The sequence below is a fragment of the Sycon ciliatum genome, chromosome 6 (genome assembly GCF_964019385.1).
Source record: "Sycon ciliatum chromosome 6, ocSycCili1.1, whole genome shotgun sequence".
NCBI classification, from domain to species: Eukaryota; Metazoa; Porifera; class Calcarea; order Leucosolenida; family Sycettidae; genus Sycon; species Sycon ciliatum.
In genome coordinates this window covers 11,310,513-11,333,012 of record NC_088648.1, presented here as the reverse complement: position 1 = coordinate 11,333,012, position 22,500 = coordinate 11,310,513, and the positions used below count along the sequence as shown (strand labels likewise).

The 22,500-nt window shown below is 48.0% G+C and overlaps 1 protein-coding gene across 1 annotated transcript in view; it reads left to right on the top strand.

Moving 5' to 3' along the window:
- Window positions 1-22,500, top strand: part of LOC135819376 (uncharacterized) — a 62,881-nt gene that overhangs the window by 32,985 nt on the left and 7,396 nt on the right. Inside the window, exons 17-22 of the mRNA XM_065332576.1 lie at window positions 7,108-7,211; window positions 8,091-8,135; window positions 12,747-12,898; window positions 13,819-13,960; window positions 17,984-18,139; window positions 18,994-19,128. Coding sequence (XP_065188648.1) covers window positions 7,108-7,211; window positions 8,091-8,135; window positions 12,747-12,898; window positions 13,819-13,960; window positions 17,984-18,139; window positions 18,994-19,128 — 734 coding nt within the window. The remainder of the gene's footprint in view (window positions 1-7,107; window positions 7,212-8,090; window positions 8,136-12,746; window positions 12,899-13,818; window positions 13,961-17,983; window positions 18,140-18,993; window positions 19,129-22,500) is intronic.

Genomic DNA, 22,500 nt, shown 5'->3' with positions numbered 1-22,500 from the left:
CAGTATATAGAGGACTTTCCAATGAGTCATACCGTGCGGCCTATGAGGATTCGGGCCAAAGATCATCGAGTTCACCACCGATCACCGGACTTGAAACGGAGCTTGGGTGGCAAAAAAAGAAGACTGCACTGGAAGGAAACAGTGTTTTTCGAAAGCAGTGCCATTTTGCATACTGTAGTTTGAGAATACCAAAGGGCTGCTCGCGATCGGATGTTCCCACACCTGGATCGTCTTTGAGTTGTTATCGTTTCCCTACGATGGAGAACGACGGAACCAGTGGATGACGGACACACGACTCGAGAACTTCGCTCCTGATGCAAATACTTCGATGTACACGAATATTGTTCCATCACTTCGTTGGCGAAGAGAAAAGTCATGATCATCCCCTGTCACCCCAGTACGTATCGAACTAACTAACCAACTTGTTCAGCTTATTTGTGGCAGCACCAGCAAAGGCGGAAACACGAAGATGATTCCGAACACTATCAACTTACTTAGTTTGTTGGGGTGCAAGGTACATGTATAGCTGGAGTTTGATGATTGATAGTGCTGATGCTGATGGTAATGACTAATGTACCCAGCTCTATGCACGTACCTCTACATGACTGGTGGTGCTAGCTATTCTAGTACTGGCCCTGGGTGCAACTCATCATCTCTTCCATGCCAGTGTGTATGCCTCATGTTCTGCACAACGTGTATTTCCTTTGTCATGGATAAATACTCTGATCGACCTACTTGCGCAATCTTCTTCTGCTTCCCACTTGGTTGCTGCGCTGTGCAGTTCTTCATCTGCTGCGGCACATACTAGTATACCTCATCTTCTGTCTTTCTGGTCAATTAGGTACATGTATTCAGCTTCTTGATCTTCTTGTGGTGAGGATCATCTTGATCTTACTTCTTGTGTAACTCTTGCAAAGGCAGTAATGGAGGACACTCTACCGGTAATCAGCAACTGCTTATGGAGAATGCCAGGTCGAGGGGCGACCAGGAGAAAACAATTGCTGTATTGGATGTGCATTCATCAGCGTGTTTTAAGATCAGGACAACTAAGTTCGCCACTACACCAACTTTTTGGCTACATAGGAGCAATGATGCTGATGGCCGTGTTTGACTTTGTCAGCTTTCGTGCTACCAGCCACCGCATGTCAACATTGTCATACTCGTACTGATAAGGAAGAAAAACCCACACACGCACACACACACACACACGCACACACACACACACACACACACGCACACACACACACACACACACACACACACACACACACACACACACCTTGAACCTTGAAACTGCCACCTAAAGGTGATGCAGTGCCTCAAAGAGGCAAGGAGGGCAGAGTTACTTCTTGCATTTGTGTTGAGCCAGGTACTGGAGACGTGTGAACTTCCGAGAGCAGGTCGGGCATGGGATGGTGCGGCGCTCGGAGCCAGAGCTGCATGTTCTGCGGTTGCAGTTGCAGTTGTGCCGGCGGTGCCCAGCTTTGCTCCGGAAACAGCGGTCACAGGTGTGGCAGTGGTAATGACATTGGCTGCAATCAGGTGGGCGAGGTGCAACAATCTCTGGAACTAGAGCGTCACCAAGACTGGGAGAGCAGCTGTGCACAGCAAATCCACCTCGGCTAGCAAACCAACGATGGCACGTTTCGCACAACACAGCACCGGCCTGTTCATGGATCGGCTTCAGTCGCTCTTCCCTGCATTTGTGCCGCCGAAGTCCGCTCTCACTGGCGAAGAGTCGCTCACAGATCGCACAACACACTGACTTGGCTGTCGTTTCAAGGCGTAAACGCCGTGCAACAATAGCATCCGAGATGGACTGGATCCACTCGCCACGTTCAGCTGCGAGGTCGTACCAACCGGTGTATAGACCGAACGCTTTGAGGTCATCGCGTACCACATCACGCCATCGACGCCTGGGGCCATGAGCAGGGCGTGGAGTATGGAGCCACGAGAACAACACTGCCTTTGGAAGCCGGTGGTCGTCCATCCTGGCAATGTGGCCAAGCCACTGCAGCCGTCGACGGGCAACCATGTCAGCAACTGGCTCTGTAGCGCACATTCTATGCAGCGAGGCAGATGACAGGTGGTCCTCCCACTGTTTGGAACGCGAGATGCCGAGAATGACACGAACGCAGCGGTTGTGGAATTGTTCAAGGCGACGTATGTCGGCACGCAACAGTGTCCAGTTCTCAGCCCCGTACAACAGCACCGACAACACACAGCATGTGTACGTGTGTTGTTTCGTCTTGGATGTTAGTGAAGTGTTCCGAAAAACTGACGAGTAGAGGCTGCCAAAGGCCTTAGATGCAGCAGCTATGCGGTTGGACACATCGGTGTGGCATCGTCCGTCTGGTGTTACCACTGAGCCGAGATATGTAAACTGGCTGACATGCTGGATGGCGTTGCCTTGTACGCTTAGCGGGGTACGGTCACTGTCGTTGATCTGATGCCCAACAGCCATGAACACTGTCTTTGCCATGTTGAGAGACAGCCCGAATGCTCCACTGACCTCCGCAAATATCTCAAGCATACGCTGAGCATCCGAGTGGCTGGGTGCAAACAAGGCTGCATCATCAGCAAACTCACCATCTGTGATGACCATATCATTACCACGCTTAGATCTCTTGAAAAGCTGACCATCGGCACAGGTACGGAGTGGAAAACCAGACACTCCACGCTCTTGGACGCGTGCGCACCAACGTTCCATCACTGCACCAGCAAACAAGTTGAAAAGGACTGGTGCCATTGTACACCCTTGGCGCAATCCGTTGCACACTGGGAAGCCTTCAGTGGGGGAACCATTAACGATGATCGTGGCTGTCATGTTGTCGTGAAAAGACTTCAGAAGGCTGACCAGTTGCTCCGGGACTCCCAGCTTCAGCAGGACAATCCACAGTGCAGCACGCGGAACAGAATCGTATGCCTTCCTCAAATCGACAAACACCAGGAATCCCTTGGATTGGTGCTCGTGACACTTCTCCACAACCTGGCGAACAACAAACGTCATGTCCGTGCAGGAGCGACCTTTCCGGAAACCACACTGTGATTCAGGCAGCACACTTTCGGCGACTTTCTGCAATCGGTTTTGCAGCAGGCGTCCGAACAGCTTGCCAATGACGTCGAGGAGTGCGATGCCACGCCAGTTGTCGCAGCTAGTGAGGTCACCCTTCTTGGGTATCGGTATTATCTCAGCATTCACCCAATCTTGCGGTACTACGCCCTCCTCCCAAACCGCGGTAATGAGCTTAAACAGATTGGCATAGAATAGGTCGCAGTTGTATTTGACCATTTCCGGTAGAATGCCGGAGCTTCCAGCAGCTTTCCCGTTCGTAAGATAGCGAAGGCAGCGCTGGGCCTCTTCAGCAGTGGGTGAGGTGGCCAGGTGTTCCATGATGTTGCGCTGCTGGACCAAGTCAATTTCAGATCGGACAAAGCCGCTTGGAAGGTTCAGCAGCTTTTCGAAATGTTCAGACCAGCGGTTCTGCTGTGCCTCAACGGACGAGCATGGTGAGCCATCAGTCTGTTTGATCAGGCACGACTTAGTGGGAATCAATCCGCGCCGGGCAGTCTGTAGATCCCGGATGCTGTTCCACACAGCCTTACACCCAAACTTCCTAGATTCGGCATCAGACGCAGTCTTACGGAACCAGTCCTCCTTAGCACTGCGTACAGCATCCCTTGCAGCTGAGCGCGCGTGGACAAACTCTCGCCGGACCAGAGGTGATGGATCTGCTAAAGATTTCTGGAATAGAGTGTTACGATGTGCAAGGAGAGGCTCGAGAGTGGCAGAACTGGCTGAGAACCAATCTGGCTGACGACGGCGACTCTTGCCAAGGACAGAGGTAGCTGCTTTAACTGTGGCGTCCCGTAGTGAACTCCATTGATCCTGAACTGAGGTCCCTGGTGCAGCGTCTTGCAGGCAGTCGGATGAGGTATGGTACCATTCCGCCACAGTTGCTTGCCTTACTAAATCATCATCCTCTGATGCAGTTGGGTCAGCAGGTCCGAGCTGGGATACATCAAAGCGACGGCGATCAGGGGCCTTGCTCTTTGGCGGGTAGAAACGCCGGCGGCAACCAAGTGACAACGTTAGCCCAACAAGTTTGTGATCGGTCCCACACTCAGCAGACCGGTACACACGACAATCTGTACAGCGCTGAAAATCCCGCTGCCGGGTGATCACATAATCAATACAGTGCCAGTGCTGTGAACGTGGGTGCTGCCAGGTAACTTTATGAATGTCCTTTTTCTTGAAGTATGTATTACAGAGTCGAGAGTTGAACATGGATAGAAAGCTCAACAGTTCCTCACCAGCTTCATTCATGGTACCAACGCCATAAGGACCACGCACTTGCCTCCATGCGTCCTCTTCATGACCTGGGCTGCTGCCAACACGGGCGTTGAAGTCACCAAGTACGACGTACAAATCGCGCTCCGGGATGGATAACAGACAATCACGAAGTTCGTCATAAAATTTCTCCTTTTCATGGCGAGGCCTCGCGAACGTTGGAGCGTAGCAGGAAATGACATGCAGCCACTGATCGCCGAACAACAGTTTCGCCACAACAACTCGCGAGCTGACAGCTCGCCACTGACACCCGCCGTTTTTCCACGCTCGTTGGGCCAAACCTAAAAGAACGATTGCAACTCCCTCGCCGCGATATGCGGGCATTCCTCGCTCTGTTGGGACGGGGCGTCCTGCATTTAGAACAGACGCTCCACTGATCAAATACTCGTGATCGCCGAACCATTTCGTCTCCTGAAGACCTGCGACTGAGAAATTCAAATTTTGAATTTGGTGAAGAACAATTTGAATTTTTTTGTCTTCCGCGACGGGCAAGCTTCTTTCGTGACGAGCTGTCTCGATGCTTCCATCATTCTCCACTAAGCTGTTGACGTTCCAGGTACAAAACTTCAACACAAACGCTTCGTTTCTCCGTCTCCTACTTCGTGCAAGGGGGTCTACCTGGAGGTTTGCAAAACCGTCGCAGGTGTTGTGGGTACGTGGCGGGTTGCAAGTGGCAACATCAGGCGTTGCCCCGTCATTGCTTCCCAGGTCTCCACGCACCATACTCACAACCTAGCCAGGGGTGGCCCTAGGCCACCCCTGGGGATATTATAGCTAAGCAAACTTGTGAACCAGCAGAGCTCAAAAAAGTGCTTCCTACTCCAACTACTACAAAACACACACACACACACACACACACACACACACACACACACACACACACACACACACACACACACACACACACATGGATACACTGACAGGCATGCAAAGCAAGAGAGACAGAGAGACAGAGAGAGTCAGGCAGCGAAAGAGAAGTGAGACTACTTGTAGGTTATGGGCACGGTGCTCCAATTTCTGCCCAGCTGAAGTAAAATCCATGTACACTATTTTCGTGTAGTGTTCATTGACGGTGCCAGCCACTGGTGAGTGACCCAGTGGTGTAGGTGTTCACATTCAGCACACATCACATTTCAGTCTCCAACTTAAATTCAGTCAAAACAACACTGCACTGCAGCAACATGGGAACATGCTTCTCCCAGGCCAACCATGCAAGTGCAGTGTGCGCCAAGAACAATTCCAGGTAATTCAGCAGCTACCCAAGGATGGACAGGTTCGGCAAAAACACTCCGCGAGTGCCTGACGTTTGCAAACGTATTTTGTTGACAGTTGTTGTTTCTTCCTTCGATTGGGCAAGACACCATAATGTGCCAACCCAGCCAGCAATGAGACACATGCATTTGTATCCATCAGGGCTATTGTAAGACTTTAGAGAGTCCTTTGCATATGTGCTGGGGACATTCACTAAATATTTAGAGAGGCCTGGATACCCAACGCAGGGGGGTTGGCTGAAACGTCTTCGTCCATAGGTAAATATGGATCAATGTACTGGGCCCGCGGATTCTGTCAATCTTCTCGCGGCAACGCCTCTTCAAGGCTGGAATAAACAGTAGAGTAACTGCGGCTAGTAATCCTCGCGACTTACCGAAACTATTCACCACATCAAAGAAAAGCAAAAGTGCTTCACCACTGCGACGGCCTGCAACATCATTTTCAACCGTACACCGAACAACACATTTGATTCTCTTTTTGCCACCCAAGCACATTTTACCGTAGGACACGGACTTGTCTTATGGGTGATCTTTGGGTGGACACCGGGAAGGCGCCAAAAAGGTGATGTAATGGAAAGTCCTCTATAGGACTGGCTGTCCACCTTGCCTACAGTATATAGGACTGGCTGTCCACCATGCCTACAGTATGTAGGACTGGCTGTCCACCTCGCCTACAGTATATAGGACTGGCTGTCCACCTTGCCTACAGTATGTAGGACTGGCTGTCCACCTTGCCTACAGTATGTAGGACTGGCTGTCCACCTTGCCTACAGTATGTAGGACTGGCTGTCCACCTTGCCTGCAGTATATAGGACTGGCTGTCCACCTTGCCTACGGTACATACTAACTGGTTGGTATATACAGAAGCCTTGCTTGGTAGTTTAACATGTTTTTCGATTTTGACAGCATGTTACAAGGCGAGGACGCGTAGTGCTCCTGACTACAACCATAACCCGGTTGGCAGAGTCCCGGTCTGACTTCTACAACACAAAAACGAAAATTATAGAAATCCTACCAACCCGTAGAGTAACGAGGGTCCGAACCTGGGTTTTCCCAATACGGTTCAGATGGTCGCAAGACCGGGACTCTGCCAACCGGGTTATGGTTGTAGTCAGGAGCACTATGCGTCCTCGCCTTGTAACATGCTGTCAAAATCAAATAACTGGTTGGTGTAGTACGTGTTCTTAACTCACTTGCTGCAACCGAAGTTAGGCATATGAAATATACGTTATGATGCGTATGAAATATAGTTGATTTGCAGTAGATTCTCTTTGCTTGGGCCATTGATTGTTTGCAATCATAGCAACGTGCTGCTGCTGCTGCTAATGCCGCTGCTTCTGCTATTCTGCTATTGTTTTGCTCTTCTGTTGTCAGTGGTGGTAGACATTTCTGAAGGGTGCTGTTGGCATTCCTAGATCGCTATCTGCATTACTTCACCAGTTTTGTTTTGGATGCGGTTGTTTGTTTGGTTGTTGTGCTGCCCAGTCCTGGCAACGTTCATCATTGGCGCAATGGCTGTTGCCTGTCTGGTCCTGTACTACAATGTTGGAATTCCTCAAGAGTTCCTTGGCATTCTTTTCTTCCTACAGGTAAGTATGATACACTCTACACTCTACAATCCACAGTCTACAGTGACATATTCTATAGTATTAATTACACTCTATACAAACACACTCTATACTAATCACTCTACACTAGCGTGTGTGGTCCAATCCAAGCACAGTTGATGTGGCGTCTGCCGTAGCTTTGCTATAGGGCTGTAGCTTTGCTATAGGGCTGTAGCTGTGCTATAGGGCTGTAGCTTTGCTATAGGGCTGTAGCTTTGCCATAGGGCTGTAGCTTTGCTATAGGGCTCGCTGAGCAAATACACTTCAAGTCATGACTCCACTTCAAGAATGGTTTAAAAGGGCTCACACTCGAGAATCACAAATACAAGCCTAGCTAGCGCACACAGCTGCCAGTAGATGTGCCAGTAGATGGCACGGACGAAGGACACGTAGACTGGATAAAGTGTCCCAAGTGACTGCAAATCTAGCAAACAAGACAGCTACAGAATGTCAGATGCTTGCACAACAATTTCAATACAGTAGAGACTGCCTCGAAGTAGTATCAGGCAGGTTGAAAGCTTCCAAAGTACACAAAAACAGCCCCGAACACCACAAAAAAATATTAGCCAAACACTACAATTTGTTTCATTGCTCCGCATGCATTGGTTTTGCATGGTTCAAGTGCAGAATACTAAGTTGCCGCGATCCAAGTGCGCGTAACAGCTTTGATGTGTGTGTGTGTGTTTGTGTGTGTGTATGTGTGTGTGTGTGTGTGTGTGTGTGTGTGTGTGCGTGTGTGTGTGCGTGTGTGCGCGTGCGTGTGTGTGGGTGTGTGCATACGTATGGGTGTGTGCATACGTGTGTGTGTGTGTGTGCATGTGTGTTGTGTTGTCTTGTGTTGTTTCTGTATTATCCACACAGACATGTTACTATGCATCGGAGCCTGGCAGTGCTATCACCACTAACGTATGTGATGGGGACTTTATGTTTAGTCCTGAAGCTGTAGTACTTTTTTCTGTTGAAGTAGTTAGGCCACACGTTTTTATTTCCATGTTTCTCGTCACCTGAAAATCTAAAAACGTATGCGAGAGGTGGAAAAAAATAAAAAAAAATGACCGAAAATATTTAAATAACCGACGAGGAGACAACAGTCGTAAAATAGCAATGAAAAATATCAATTGTGCACTCATAACCATGTATAAACAATTAAAATGAAACAATTCCAGAACGTTTTCGTGTGACTATCATCAGTGGAACATCGTCACATAGTAAGAACCACTAAAATAACCAGTTATATAGCTAGAGTAATATGAAAAGAAGCGTGAGAATGCAGCACAGCTAGCGGTTATGCATAACGCGTGTAGTGTGAACCTTTGCAGTGTATCTGAGAATGGTACAACACAACCAGGAACGGATACAACACCGGAATCAACAGGAGCGCAACACATGAATCTGGTGTCACTCTTGACGACAACACCACGGCATGGGAGACCGCCGGACGATCGTTCGTTAACAAACCCGACGGCGGTAACGGAAAGATCACCAGGAGAACGAAACGAAAATGGAGGAAAAACGAATCTGAGGAGAAGCCAGAGACTAGCGGAGACACGACTGAGAAAAATCGAGAAGGCAGAACCAGTAGCGGCAGGTGAAAGTGCGGGCGCAGCAGTGAACACGTCAAGGAGAAAGAAGCGATGGCATGAGGAGATGGAGATGGAAGATGATGATGGGGATGAACAGGATGGTCAGGAGGAAAGCAAGGGTGAGCAGGAACAGGAAGTGGAGGATGAGAGTGATACTGATGAGGAGGAGTTCGACATCGACAAGAGCAAGTCTGCCATCTACACGCATTTGGTGTCCAGTCCGGATTGTCGTAAGTTGTTTGACGATTCCGGGTTTAGTGTTATTTGTTGCGCACGTTTCTTTAAGCAGTTGCAGGTGTTGGAAGCTGTATATGGGCCAGTGCATGCGAAAACGTGTCTTCGGGGGAAACCGATTTCTTTCAGAATTTTGAGAAAATCGCTCGGAAAGAAGAGTTACGGTATATTTTTTTGTGGCTCGATCGCGGATCTTGTCTACATTCCTAATCGATCTCAAGACGACAAGAGAAGCGACAAGCGATCGACTTGCAGCAATCATCATGGACGTGGCGGCGCAGGAGGAGTTGGAAGTAGCACTTGAGGAAGGGCCTCTGAGTAGACACACTCGCGGCAGACGCCGAGCAGCACGTCGGTTGAGCTGTGCCGCTCGCGTGATTATCGTCGGCGCGTCCGAAGAGATCGGCAAGGTTTACTATCGACGAGGAAGACGACAATTTATTTGGCGAGTCGTGAGTCGGAGCAGTCGGCAACTACCGTATTTTTCCGGTTGTAAGTCGACCTTTTACGACTTAAAATAGAAGCAGAAAGGGTGGGGGTCGACTTACAACCGGGATTCGACTTATAACCGGGAACTATCAGTATCTTACAAAAAAATGACCTGCACTGCATTCACGGATGCACCATCTGCACATATTTTTGCCGGTTTATTGGCCTTTTTCAAGGATTTTGACGTTATATCCTCCAATAAGGAATGTTGACATGATTTGTTGATGTGTTAGTAGCAGGAGGTGGTTAGTAGTGCTTCTTTGGGTGAAAACTTTAAAACACAGAATTGAGACCTCCAGATAGGGGGGTCGACTTATAACCGGGGTCGACTTACAACCGGTAAAATACGGTACCGTATTTTCCGGGGTATAAGCCGCACTTTTTTTCGCTAAAAATCGGACCAAAATCGCCCCTGCGGCTTATACACCGAATATGCTTGCGCGAATGAATGCTTAGCATACATCAGTATGCATGCTGACGTCATGTGACATGTCATTCGACTCAGCTTCGCGCCTGTGTTGCTATCTCGGCACTTTTACTAGTTTTAGTGCGCGGGCTACACCATACGGTACGCGTATACGGGGACTCTATTTTTCATAATCTGATCTAACATGGTATTTAGCTCAATAACCATAATACATTTGTAGAAAGGCCATTTGTCAATGAGTGTGAAAAATCTTGGTTTGTGGGTGCGGCTTATACTCCGAATACCAACTTTTAGTCAATATTTTGCCTCAAAAAGGGGGGGGGTGCGGCTTATACCCGGTGCGGCTTATACCCCGGAAAATACGGTAGCAGCTGTACTGCTCACAGTGACTCTGACGAAGCCCCAGCTAAGCGTCCGGGAGTGAAAGACTCCTGCGTTGAGGTTGAAGGCGAGTCGAGAGCGGATGAATTAGGCGGAGATTCTGTGGACTCTGCAAGCGACGATGAGCAGGACACGCTTCAGAGCATTGCCGCTGTGGACTCACTGATTCTCGAAGGCTGTGGCTGCGTTCGAAACTACCATTTCAGCAGCTTCACGTCGAGCGCAATCCTCCATTACGACGATGAAATCCAAGGACCTCGGCATTTTTTTATATTGGTATGCTGGCTGCGCTGCACGCATGATGATCCTGTCGACTGTCGTGCATCAGTCGACAGCTTCCGCAACGGAACGGACGCGCATCACATTTGGATAAACTATGATGGGGTACATCGTGTGTGGAACCGTGTTTATTCAGCTCTATGATTGTGGTTGGCAGAACATGACTGTGTGCAAGTGGACAAGGAGAACAATAGCTGTCATCCTGGTGCACATAGAAATCTGGCAATGTGCCTTGGAATAAATTTAGTGCAGAAGTGGGAGACAGAGCGCAGCAGTTTATTCTGAACTATAGCTGAGTGTTCAGCCTCCCGCTGTCTGCTGCACCAAGAGGGAGAGGTGGGGAATCTCCCATAAACTTACCTACATCTGTCGCCTACAAGTTTGTCCTTTCGGAACATGTCGAGCAGTCTGGTGAATCGCAAACCTTGGGTTACCGTATATTTTTGTATCTGTGGACTAAGAAGTGCAAGTCCATCGAGTTCATGACGCGACGGATGGATGTGTGCAACAAGTGTGAGCTGCTCCAGGACGATATTCGTTCACCTCGTGCATAGGATGAAAAGAATTCTGCAACGGAGCCACTCCGTGACCATGTTGTCTTTGCACAAAAAGAACGCGAGTTCTTGTTAGCTCAACGTCGCAAGAACTTGCTGGACAATGTTGCCCGGTTTTTGACTGGAGAACACGGCAGCCTTCATTGAATGTCTTGGCCAATTCTAAAGGCTGATACGCAAAACTGTTGCTTTTTTTCAGCGACACTGTAGATAATGCATTATACAAGGCATATTCTATGTTGGACAATGCCATAAAAATCATGGTCTCTATGTACTTTCAAATGTGATATCCAACTTTATCTTCCACAGAGGTGTTCTCTAGACCCCTGTGATTGATTTTCAAGAAAGAAAAATTTTCCAAAAATTTGCCCTTAGACACGGTATTGCATGCACTGGCCCATATATTCGCACACGTGACCCTGTTCTATGCAAGCAAAAAGAAAATGTTGTAGCACTCACACTTTTTAAATAATACGCACTCACCAGTTTTGTCCACACGCACTCACAGCTGCCACATTCATCTACTGCTACCATTCTCAGATACACTGCAAAGGTTCACACTACACGCGTTATGCATAACCGCTAGCTGTGCTGCATTCTCACGCTTCTTTTCATATTACTCTAGCTATATAACTGGTTGTTTTAGTGATTCTTACTATGTGACGATGTTCCACTGATGATAGTCACACGAAAACGTTCTGGAATTGTTTTATTTTAATTGTTTATACATGGTTATGATTTCAAATAGGTAAACAGTTTCCTCTGAGACAAAAATGCGAGTTCCTGTTCCTTTTCCCTTGCCTGTATTTCACCTGACGAGAAGGCTTGAAAGTATACTTGTGAAGACAAAAACTTTCAAGATGTTTGTAATGAGCCTGAAGTGTGTCCTTTTTATGAGTATTATCACATGGTTATGAGTGCACAATTGATATTTTTCATTACTATTTTACGACCGAAAAATAAAAAAGTTTATTAGACCTTTGTTCACACTAAAATCCCTCAATACACCATGCAAAATAGCATCCATAGTTAGCAACTAGTATGCGGTAGGAGCTTCTGTCACAATCTGTGCATGTGCAGCTAGATTGCGCACAATAAATGGTGACCTCGCATCATGTGTCGCGCAGGCCAGGCCACATTATGTACATGTGCATGAGTGTGCTGGTCCCCACAATGCACAGTCAGTGCAGCACATTTTTCCTGAATCGTATGCGCGCGGGTGACGAGAAACATAGAAATAAAAACGTGTGGCCTTACGTGTATGTGTGTGTGTGTGGGGGGGGGGGGGGGGTGTAATCTGCTTGACTTTATTGAAATTAAGTTATAGTGGTGGTCAATTCATCAGCCTTGCAAGCTGTTGAATGGTGGGGGGGGGGGGGGGGTGTAATCTGCTTGACTTTATTGAAATTAAGTTTGTGTGCGTGTGTGTGTGTGTGTTTGTGTGCATGTGTGTGTCTGTGTGTGTCTGTGTCTGTCTCTGTCTCTTTCTGTCTGTGTCTGTCTGTATGTGTCTGTGTGCATGTACGCATGTGTGTGCTGCATCTTGTGATGGTATGCTTGCTGTGAATAGTGGGTCAACGCCCGGCCAGATGACGACAGCTTTGCTGATGTACTTTTCAATCCCTGTATTGGCAATAGCTGGCAGCCATTGAACTCTGTCGTCATGAACTATTCCCTCGTGATGATCGGTGCTAGCGTCATTGCGCTGGTTTATCTACTGACGTTAGTTTAATAACATTACGAGTACTCTCTCTCTCTTTCCCTCTCTCTCTCTCTCTCTCTCTCTCTCTCTCTCTCTCTCTCTCTCTCTCTCTCTCTCTCTCTCTCTCTCTCTCTCTCTCTCTCTTTCTCTCTCTCTCTCTTTCTCTCTCTCTCTCTCTCTCTCTCTCTCTCTCTCTCTCTCTCTCTCTCTCTCTCTCTCTCTCTCTCTCTCTCTCTCTCTCTATCTATCTATATCTCTATCTCTTTCTCTCTCTTTCTCTTTCGGTTTGAGAGCATATAATTGTGTTGCACTATGTGACTAGTTACTGGGCCCGTTATCATGGCTATGCACTCGGGGAACACCTATGGCAAGTGTACATGAAACCCAGAGTTTATAGCTTCTTTTTTTTTTTCGCACGGGTGTTTCTTACGGCGAAATACCGGGATTGCATCACAGTTGCTGCAGATAAGCTGTGTGAAGTGGCGTAGTTGGTATGACTGAGCTGCAGTTGTGCAGCAAGAGATCTGCTTGAGTGCTGCTTGTGCACTCTGTATCACTAGAATGATTGAAGTGCAGGTATTTCGCCGTGACGGCAACCCATTTGAGCTTCACGCTCTGTCGTGTACTGTTGCCTAAGAAGCTCCCGTCCTTGTCTTGGGAGTAATGATGCTAGTGCGATAGCAGCAGCAGGACATTGACCATATAGGCCTTTGAAGTGATGACGTAACACACACACACACACACACACACGCACCCCCCCCCCCCACACACACACATGTACACGTACGCACACACGTGCACACATGCACACACGCGCGCACACACGCACACACACATACACACATACACACACACAGACACACACACACACACACACACACACACACATATTCATTACTGATAACCCTATGTTTTGTTCATTGTCGTTGGTCATGTGCAGGAGGTTTGGCCTTATTCAAATCCTGGCCACGCGCTCATCGCTCAATGGTGTGTGGCTGATCTTTCTGCTGACATATACCAGCATAACCGACACTATGTTCAAAGTCTTGTCATGTGTCACCGCTGATCCTGCGGGAAAGAGGGTGAGTGAGTGTCTCATTGCAAGATTCCCATTCAGTACGCGTGCATTGCACTGCTACATACGGCAGCGTACTTCTGCACTGCTACATACGTCAGCGTACTTCTGCACTGCTACATACGTCAGCGTACTTCTGCACTGCTACATACGTCAGCGTACTTCTGCAGTGCTACATACGTCAGCGTACTTCTGCAGTGCTACATACGTCAGCGTCCTCCTGCACTGCTACATACGTCAGCGTACTTCTGCACTGCTACATACGTCAGCGTACTTCTGCACTGCTACATACGTCAGCGTACTTCTGCACTGCTACATACGTCAGCGTACTTCTGCACTGCTACATACGTCAGCGTACTTCTGCACTGCTACATACGTCAGCGTACTTCTGCACTGCTACATACGTCAGCGTACTTCTGCACTGCTACATACGTCAGCGTACTTCTGCACTGCTACATACGTCAGGGTACTTCTGCACTGCTACATACGTCAGCGTACTTCTGCACTGCTACATACGTCAGCGTACTTCTGCACTGCTACATACGTCAGCGTACTTCTGCACTGCTACATACGTCAGGGTACTTCTGCACTGCTACATACGTCAGCGTACTTCTGCCCTGCTACATACGTCAGGGTACTTCTGCACTGCTACATACGTCAGCGTACTTCTGCACTGCTACATACGTCAGCGTACTTCTGCACTGCTACATACGTCAGCGTACTTCTGCACTGCTACATACGTCAGCGTACTTCTGCAGTGCTACATACGTCAGCGTACTTCTGCACTGCTACATACGTCAGCGTACTTCTGCACTGCTACATACGTCAGCGTACTTCTGCACTGCTACATATGTCAGCGCACTTCTGCACTGCTACATACGTCAGCGTACTTCTGCAGTGCTACATACGTCAGCGTACTTCTGCACTGCTACATACGTCAGCGTACTTCTGCACTGCTACATACGTCAGCGTACTTCTGCACTGCTACATACGTCAGCGTACTTCTGCACTGCTACATACGTCAGCGTACTTCTGCACTGCTACATACGTCAGCGTACTTCTGCAGTGCTACATACGTCAGCGTACTTCTGCACTGCTACATACGTCAGCGTACTTCTGCACTGCTACATACGTCAGCGTACTTCTGCACTGCTACATACGTCAGCGTACTTCTGCACTGCTACATACGTCAGCGTACTTCTGCACTGCTACATACGTCAGCGTACTTCTGCACTGCTACATACGTCAGCGTACTTCTGCACTGCTACATACGTCAGCGTACTTCTGCACTGCTACATACGTCAGCGTACTTCTGCACTGCTACATACGTCAGCGTACTTCTGCACTGCTTCATACGTCAGCGTACTTCTGCACTGCTACATACGTCAGCGTACTTCTGCACTGCTACATACGTCAGCGTACTTCTGCACTGCTACATACGTCAGCGTACTTCTGCACTGCTACATACGTCAGCGTACTTCTGCACTGCTACATACGTCAGCGTACTTCTGCACTGCTACATACGTCAGCGTACTTCTGCACTGCTACATACGTCAGCGTGCTTCTGCAGTGCTACATACGTCAGCGTACTTCTGCACTGCTACATACGTCAGCGTACTTCTGCACTGCTACATACGTCAGCGTACTTCTGCACTGCTACATACGTCAGCGTGCTTCTGCAGTGCTACATACGTCAGCGTACTTCTGCACTGCTACATACGTCAGCGTACTTCTGCACTGCTACATACGTCAGCGTACTTCTGCACTGCTACATACGTCAGCGTACTTCTGCACTGCTACATACGTCAGCGTACTTCTGCACTGCTACATACGTCAGGGTACTTCTGCACTGCTACATACGTCAGCGTACTTCTGCACTGCTACATACGTCAGCGTACTTCTGCAGTGTACAATATGTGCTATACGTACAACATACCCTGTCATGTGTGTGTCATAATATTATATCATATGTGTGTCATATATGTGTCATAATATTATATCATATGTGTGTCATATGTGTGTCGTATAATGATTGTATCATATATGTGACACATATATGTGTCATATATGTGTCATATATGTGTACACTACGTGCAATACCTACAACATACCCTGTCATATGTGTACAGTACGTGTAGCACAGAGTGTACACTGGCTGCGTTAGATTACACACTTGAATCGATTCATGAATCCATTCGCATGCATTCAAGTCGTTCGATTTGCACGTCATGAGCCCTGGAATCGATTCGGAATCCATTCACCCTATTCACATGGAGTGATGTGAATAGCGCGAATCGATTCATGAATCGATTCAAGTGCATAATCGAACGCAGCCAGTGGTGTATCAGTTGTTCTACACCCCCCGGGACCGGCGCCCGGCGTGCCCTATTGGCTATGCATACTGTAGCAAGAAGGGCCCACGAGTGTGTGTGATCCCTGGTAGTCTAATCGGTAGGGCACTGTCCCGGAAAGACAGGACGGGTGCTGGGTTCGAATCCCGCTCGTGATCCTTCTTTTGCAACATTGGCGCCTGGCAATGGCTCAAACCCACGACCCATCGTACCCCGCGAGTAGGTACGGCGTGAGGACACAGCCTGTTGGGGCGGGGGAGCAGTGTAGCAAGAAGGACCCATGAGTGTGTGTGATCCCCGGTAGTCTAATCGGTAGGGCACTATCCTGGAAAGACAGGGGTGCTGGGTTCGAATCCCGCTCGTGGATCCTTCTTTTGCAACAATACCGATGTATCCCAATGTGCTTTGGTTACTATGGTAGTACATTGTCCAATGGCAGTCAAATGGCCAAGGCAATTACCTTATTTGCTGGAGTATAGTGTGCACTGTGCTCCGAATATGAGAATGCATGCACTTTGAAAAGTAGTGCAATGTATCAAACTGTTGCGAAGTTTGCCACCCCTGAGTCTCTGACCCTGCACAAGCCATATCCATGCATTTGTGGTGTCTTCTGCCAGCTACATTGCAAATCAGTGCAAGATGGGTACGAGACCCCATACTGCCATAGGTAGCCATCAGTGCAAGATGGGTACGAGACCCCATACTGCCATAGGTAGCCCCCCCCCCCCCCGTACATTATACTAATGTACACGTTTTAATAATTTTTATGATAATTTTGTCCATGCTCGCACTATGATACTGCCTTTATAATCCATCATTTTCTCAAATCTAAGCTGCGCATTATACTCCACATATAGCATTATACTCCACATATACATATAGCTTGAATTGCCAAAATATTGGTCAAAGGGGGGGGGGGGGGCATTATGCTCATGGGTGCATTATGCTCAGGTATGCGTTATGCTCAGGTGTGCGTTATGCTCAGGTATGCGTTATGCTTAGGTGTGCATTATACTCTGGCAAATACGGTAGTTAATTCCGTACTCCTGAAGTAAAATTATGTACACTATACATGCGTACTGCTTGCGAACACGTGCATTTAGCATGCAGCACTTTACGAAAATAAAACCCGTACGAAAGGTCGAAATTCGACTTTGTCCGAAAATATCTCCGTCCGAAAATTTCCTGCTGTACAGTAGTACATACGAACTGGACTGATATCCGCACTACTTTGTACTGAAATTCACTTCTATTTGACATGCTGCTCTCTCTCCTCCCCCCCCCCCCCTCCCCCGCCTCGTCCAGGCTGATGTGGTTTTCTCTGCTGCTGCTGCTGCTGTCTCTGCTGTTTCTGCTGCTGCTGCTCTCTCTGCTGCTGCTGTCTCTGCTGCTGCTGTCTCTGCTGTCTCTGCTGCTGCTGTCTCTGCTGCTGCTGTCTCTGCTGTCTCTGCTGCTGCTGTCTCTGCTGTCTCTGCTGCTGCTGTCTCTACTGCTGCTGTCTCTGCTGCTGCTGTTTCTGCTGCTGCTGTCTCTGCTGCTGCTGCTGTCTCTGCTGTCTCTCCTGCTGCTGTCTCTGCTGTCTCTGCTGTCTCTGCTGCTGCTGTTGTTGATGCAGTTTGAATTCTTTATTCTCACATTGTTGTTGTTATTGTTGTCGTCGTCGTCGTTGTTGTGTACAGCGTTACTACTACAACGGGAATTTATTTTGCTACAATTTTGAAGGACCGAATGACAGTCGCTGGGTGGCATGGGCAGTGTTCTCAGGTCTCTTGTTTCTAGGTGTTATCCTTCCAACTCCATTCCTCATGTTCCTGATGTCCAGAGGCTACTTCAAGGTACCAGCCATTCCTATACTATCAAATTCTGTGTTAAATTCTGTGTCAAATTCTCTCCCATGTTCTGTCTCAAGTTCTGGCTCAAGTTTTGGCTCAAGTTCTGCGCCAAGTTCCATGCACAGTACGCTCATACCTCGTTTATCCGGGCGGTCTGAGGCTGAGCATTGCTCTTTACTTCGAAATGTCCGTAACTCCGAATCACATACAATCTATTGGGGAAAGGCCATAGATATGAGGTATGACGTCACTATTTCCTCGAAAGTGACGGAAGACTAGTAATATTTCCCCTGAAACTCGCCCAGAGGGTGCTGGGTAGACCGAAGTGGCCGTAACTAGGGGTAACCGAGGTCTGAGTGTATGAATGACTGATTGTATTGTATGCTAATTGCTGCACACTACAATCTGACCTCATCTGATCTCATCAATACTTCATCAATACTTCATCAATACTTCATCAATACTTCATCAATACTTCATCAATACTTCATCAATACTTCATCAATACTTCATCAATACTTCATCACCCTGCACCAGTGCACAGCCCAGTGTTTGCATGTCTGGGGGCTGCACAGCACACTGCACCTAACTAACTAACTACTTTTTGAAGTAGTTGACTCACAGAATGTGATTTTACAGAGTAGCACTGTACTGCAATGGTGCTGCTGACAGCTATGCATTCTGATGCAATGCAGTGTGTGGGTGTGCGTGTGTGTGTGGGGGGGGGGGGGGGGCTAACTTGAGAATTGATGATATGTAGAAGGCTAGAAGCTGCTGCTGCTGCTGCACTGAATGTTGGGTGATTGTAATTAACCCTTTAGACAATGTGTTGCTGCTTTCTCTACTGACATATCCAGCGAATGAAGCAGTTTCGTGACATAATTGAGTCTAGCTACGTTGAAGAGCGACGCTGGTGGGCTGGTGTAGACTTACTGCGTCGTTTAGTCCTAGCTGTCATCTACTTCAATGCAGCTACTGCACATCAGCGACAAGTAAGGCTTCTCTCTCTCTCTCTCTATCTATCTCTCTCTCTCTCTCTCCCTCTCTCCCATGGTTCAAGCGCTCAATGCCAACCAATCATAATTGTAACTTATTCTAGGTAGTAGTAGTACTTGGTCCGCCCAGTTACAATTGGCGCTTATCTTCACACTTGTCTCAGGAAGGAAATACGAATATTTGAAGCAAGCCACGATCACAAAGCACCATATACATGATTATTTACATGTCAGTAAGCAACTCAGTCGAAAATTCAAGCAAGTAGTTACACATCCTCCTCGCCACTATCGTCGCTGGAGGAAGAGCTCAAAACGTTCGATCCGGACAGCTGCTGCACGTGTCGTTTCATAGCTTGTTCCACTTCTCCTCGTCTCGAATCACGCTCAAAGGCAGTGCGTGCCTGTCACCTTGCCGATCAGAAGCTGAGTGAGACTGTCCGCATGTTGGCTCTAAGTGTTATCCCCGTTCGTCGCAACAATGCGTCTTTGTTTGAGACAAAAAGGCAACGCCATATCAGTGTCCTTTTTTCGAATCGCCTCTTGCGCTTGTCGTACTTGCTGATCAGTACACACGCGAGCCGCTGGTGCTTGTACATGCATCGCAGTGATAGCTTCCGCTTGATGTAGCACCTGTGCGTACTGCACCCAAGTCCTAACGCCGTGCACCAGTCTGTTCGGCTAGTTTCCTGAAAGTCCTTTGCACGAGTGTTTCCCTCAGGACTTGGTGTTTTCTTTGATTAGCTCCTTTGCCCTGTCCTCTGTGAGGTTCGAAGTGTGTCCGCTGGATTGGTCTCACTTACTGGAGATGTCGACATGAGCTGCAGTTTCTTCGTCAGCGATTTTCTGGTGATACAGTAGCCCTTCACTAGGCGCTGTACTGTGCAAGCACTGAGATTCAAGCTCGCGAAGCGATTTTTCAGCTTTTCTATACCTCCCCGGGGTAAACAATCCTTGCCATCAGATAGCTGGACGTAGACAGAAACTGTATTCTCCATCGCTCTGAAATGCGAACATCCTGACCTATTTTACGGACTTGAGCGAAGGTTGCAGTGTTTTCTTGCGCTGACGGAAGTATTCGTCGGCGGCAGCTCCGTCAAAAAGACTCAAACTAGCCGATCGCAACTTCTGTGATGGTTTGTGCTGCCATGTCGTCGGATGCAATGGTCAATGGTTATGTTCGGATGGTGAATCGGTGGTTCCATGCCGTGTGACACAGGCAGAACACCGAAAAACCAAGTGAGAAGATAAGCGCCAATTTTAACTTGGCGGACCAAGTAGTATTAGTATTAGTAGTGGTAGTAGTAGTAGTAGAATCTCTCGCATTTTGTTGAGCTTGAATAAAGATATTATTGTGTCTAGTAGTACTACACTACTGTCAGGTGACTCACAATGCAGTGGCAAAGAATGACCAGGCTAGGATTTCACAATGCAGTGGCAAAGAATGACCAGGCTAGGATTTCACAATGCAGTGGCAAAGAATGACCAGGCTAGGATTTGACAATGCAGTGGCAAAGAATGACCAGGCTAGGATTTCACAATGCAGTGGCAAAGAATGACCAGGCTAGGATTTCACAATGCAGTGGCAAAGAATGACCAGGCTAGGATTTCACAATGCAGTGGCAAAGAATGACCAGGCTAGGATTTCACAATGCAGTGGCAAAGAATGACCAGGTTAGGATTTCACAATGCAGTGGCAAAGAATGACCAGGCTAGGATTTCACAATGCAGTGGCAAAGAATGACCAGGCTAGGATTTCACAATGCAGTGGCAAAGAATGACCAGGCTAGGATTTCACAATGCAGTGGCAAAGAATGACTAGGCTAGGATTTCACAATGCAGTGGCAAAGAATGACCAGGCTAGGATTTCACAATGCAGTGGCAAAGAATGACTAGGCTAGGATTTCACAATGCAGTGGCAAAGAATGACCAGGCTAGGATTTCACAATGCAGTGGCAAAGAATGACCAGGCTAGGATTTCACAATGCAGTGGCAAAGAATGACCAGGCTAGGATTTCACAATGCAGTGGCAAAGAATGACCAGGCTAGGATTTCACAATGCAGTGGCAAAGAATGACCAGGCTAGGATTTCACAATGCAGTGGCAAAGAATGACCAGGCTAGGATTTCACAATGCAGTGGCAAAGAATGACCAGGCTAGGATTTCACAATGCAGTGGCAAAGAATGACCAGGCTAGGATTTCACAATGCAGTGGCAAAGAATGACCAGGCTAGGATTTCACAATGCAGTGGCAAAGAATGACCAGGCTAGGATTTCACAATGCAGTGGCAGAGAATGACCAGGCTAGGATTTCACAATGCAGTGGCAAAGAATGACCAGGCTAGGATTTCACAATGCAGTGGCAAAGAATGACCAGGCTAGGATTTCACAATGCAGTGGCAAAGAATGACCAGGCTAGGATTTCACAATGCAGTGGCAAAGAATGACCAGGCTAGGATTTCACAATGCAGTGGCAAAGAATGACCAGGCTAGGATTTCACAATGCAGTGGCAAAGAATGACCAGGCTAGGATTTGACAATGCAGTGGCAAAGAATGACCAGGCTAGGATTTCACAATGCAGTGGCAAAGAATGACCAGGCTAGGATTTCACAATGCAGTGGCAAAGAATGACCAGGCTAGGATTTCACAATGCAGTGGCAAAGAATGACCAGGCTAGGATTTCACCAAGCACAGCATACCAACGTATACACGGTGACTCAACTGTGCATGGACTGTAGTGCATGAAAATAAGAACGGCCTAGGCTAGGAGGCTGACCCCCAGCCCCCGCTATACAGTGCACAGACCTGCAGTGGGTGTAGTGCTAGGGCTGCATAGCGCCCGGCAATGCTATAGAGTGCACAGACCTGCAGTGTGTGCAGGCTAGGGCTGCATAGCGCCCGGCAACGCTATAGAGTGCACAGACCTGCAGTATGTGTAGTGCTAGGGCTGCATAGCGCCCGCCAATGCTATAGAGTGCACAGACCTGCAGTGTGTGTAGTGCTAGGGCTGCATAGCGCCCGGCAATGCTATAGAGTGCACAGACCTGCAGTGTGTGTAGTGCTAGGGCTGCATAGCGCCCGGCAACGCTATAGAGTGCAGAGACCTGCAGTGGGTGCATGGCTAGGGCTGCATAGCGCCCGGCAACGCTATCTCTTAATTTGTTGGGCAAAAGTCCTATATATAGGATTTGAAAATGCGTGACCTTTATGCCGTTGTTATTGGTCATCATGAGTCATTCATGACCCATAATAAGAGCATAATGGTTTTATTAGAAGCTGTAAATATATTTGAGGCATGCATGTTTACTTTTTAGATTCATAGGACATCATGAATACCCATTTTGAGCAAGGATTGGAATTTTGAGCAGCAT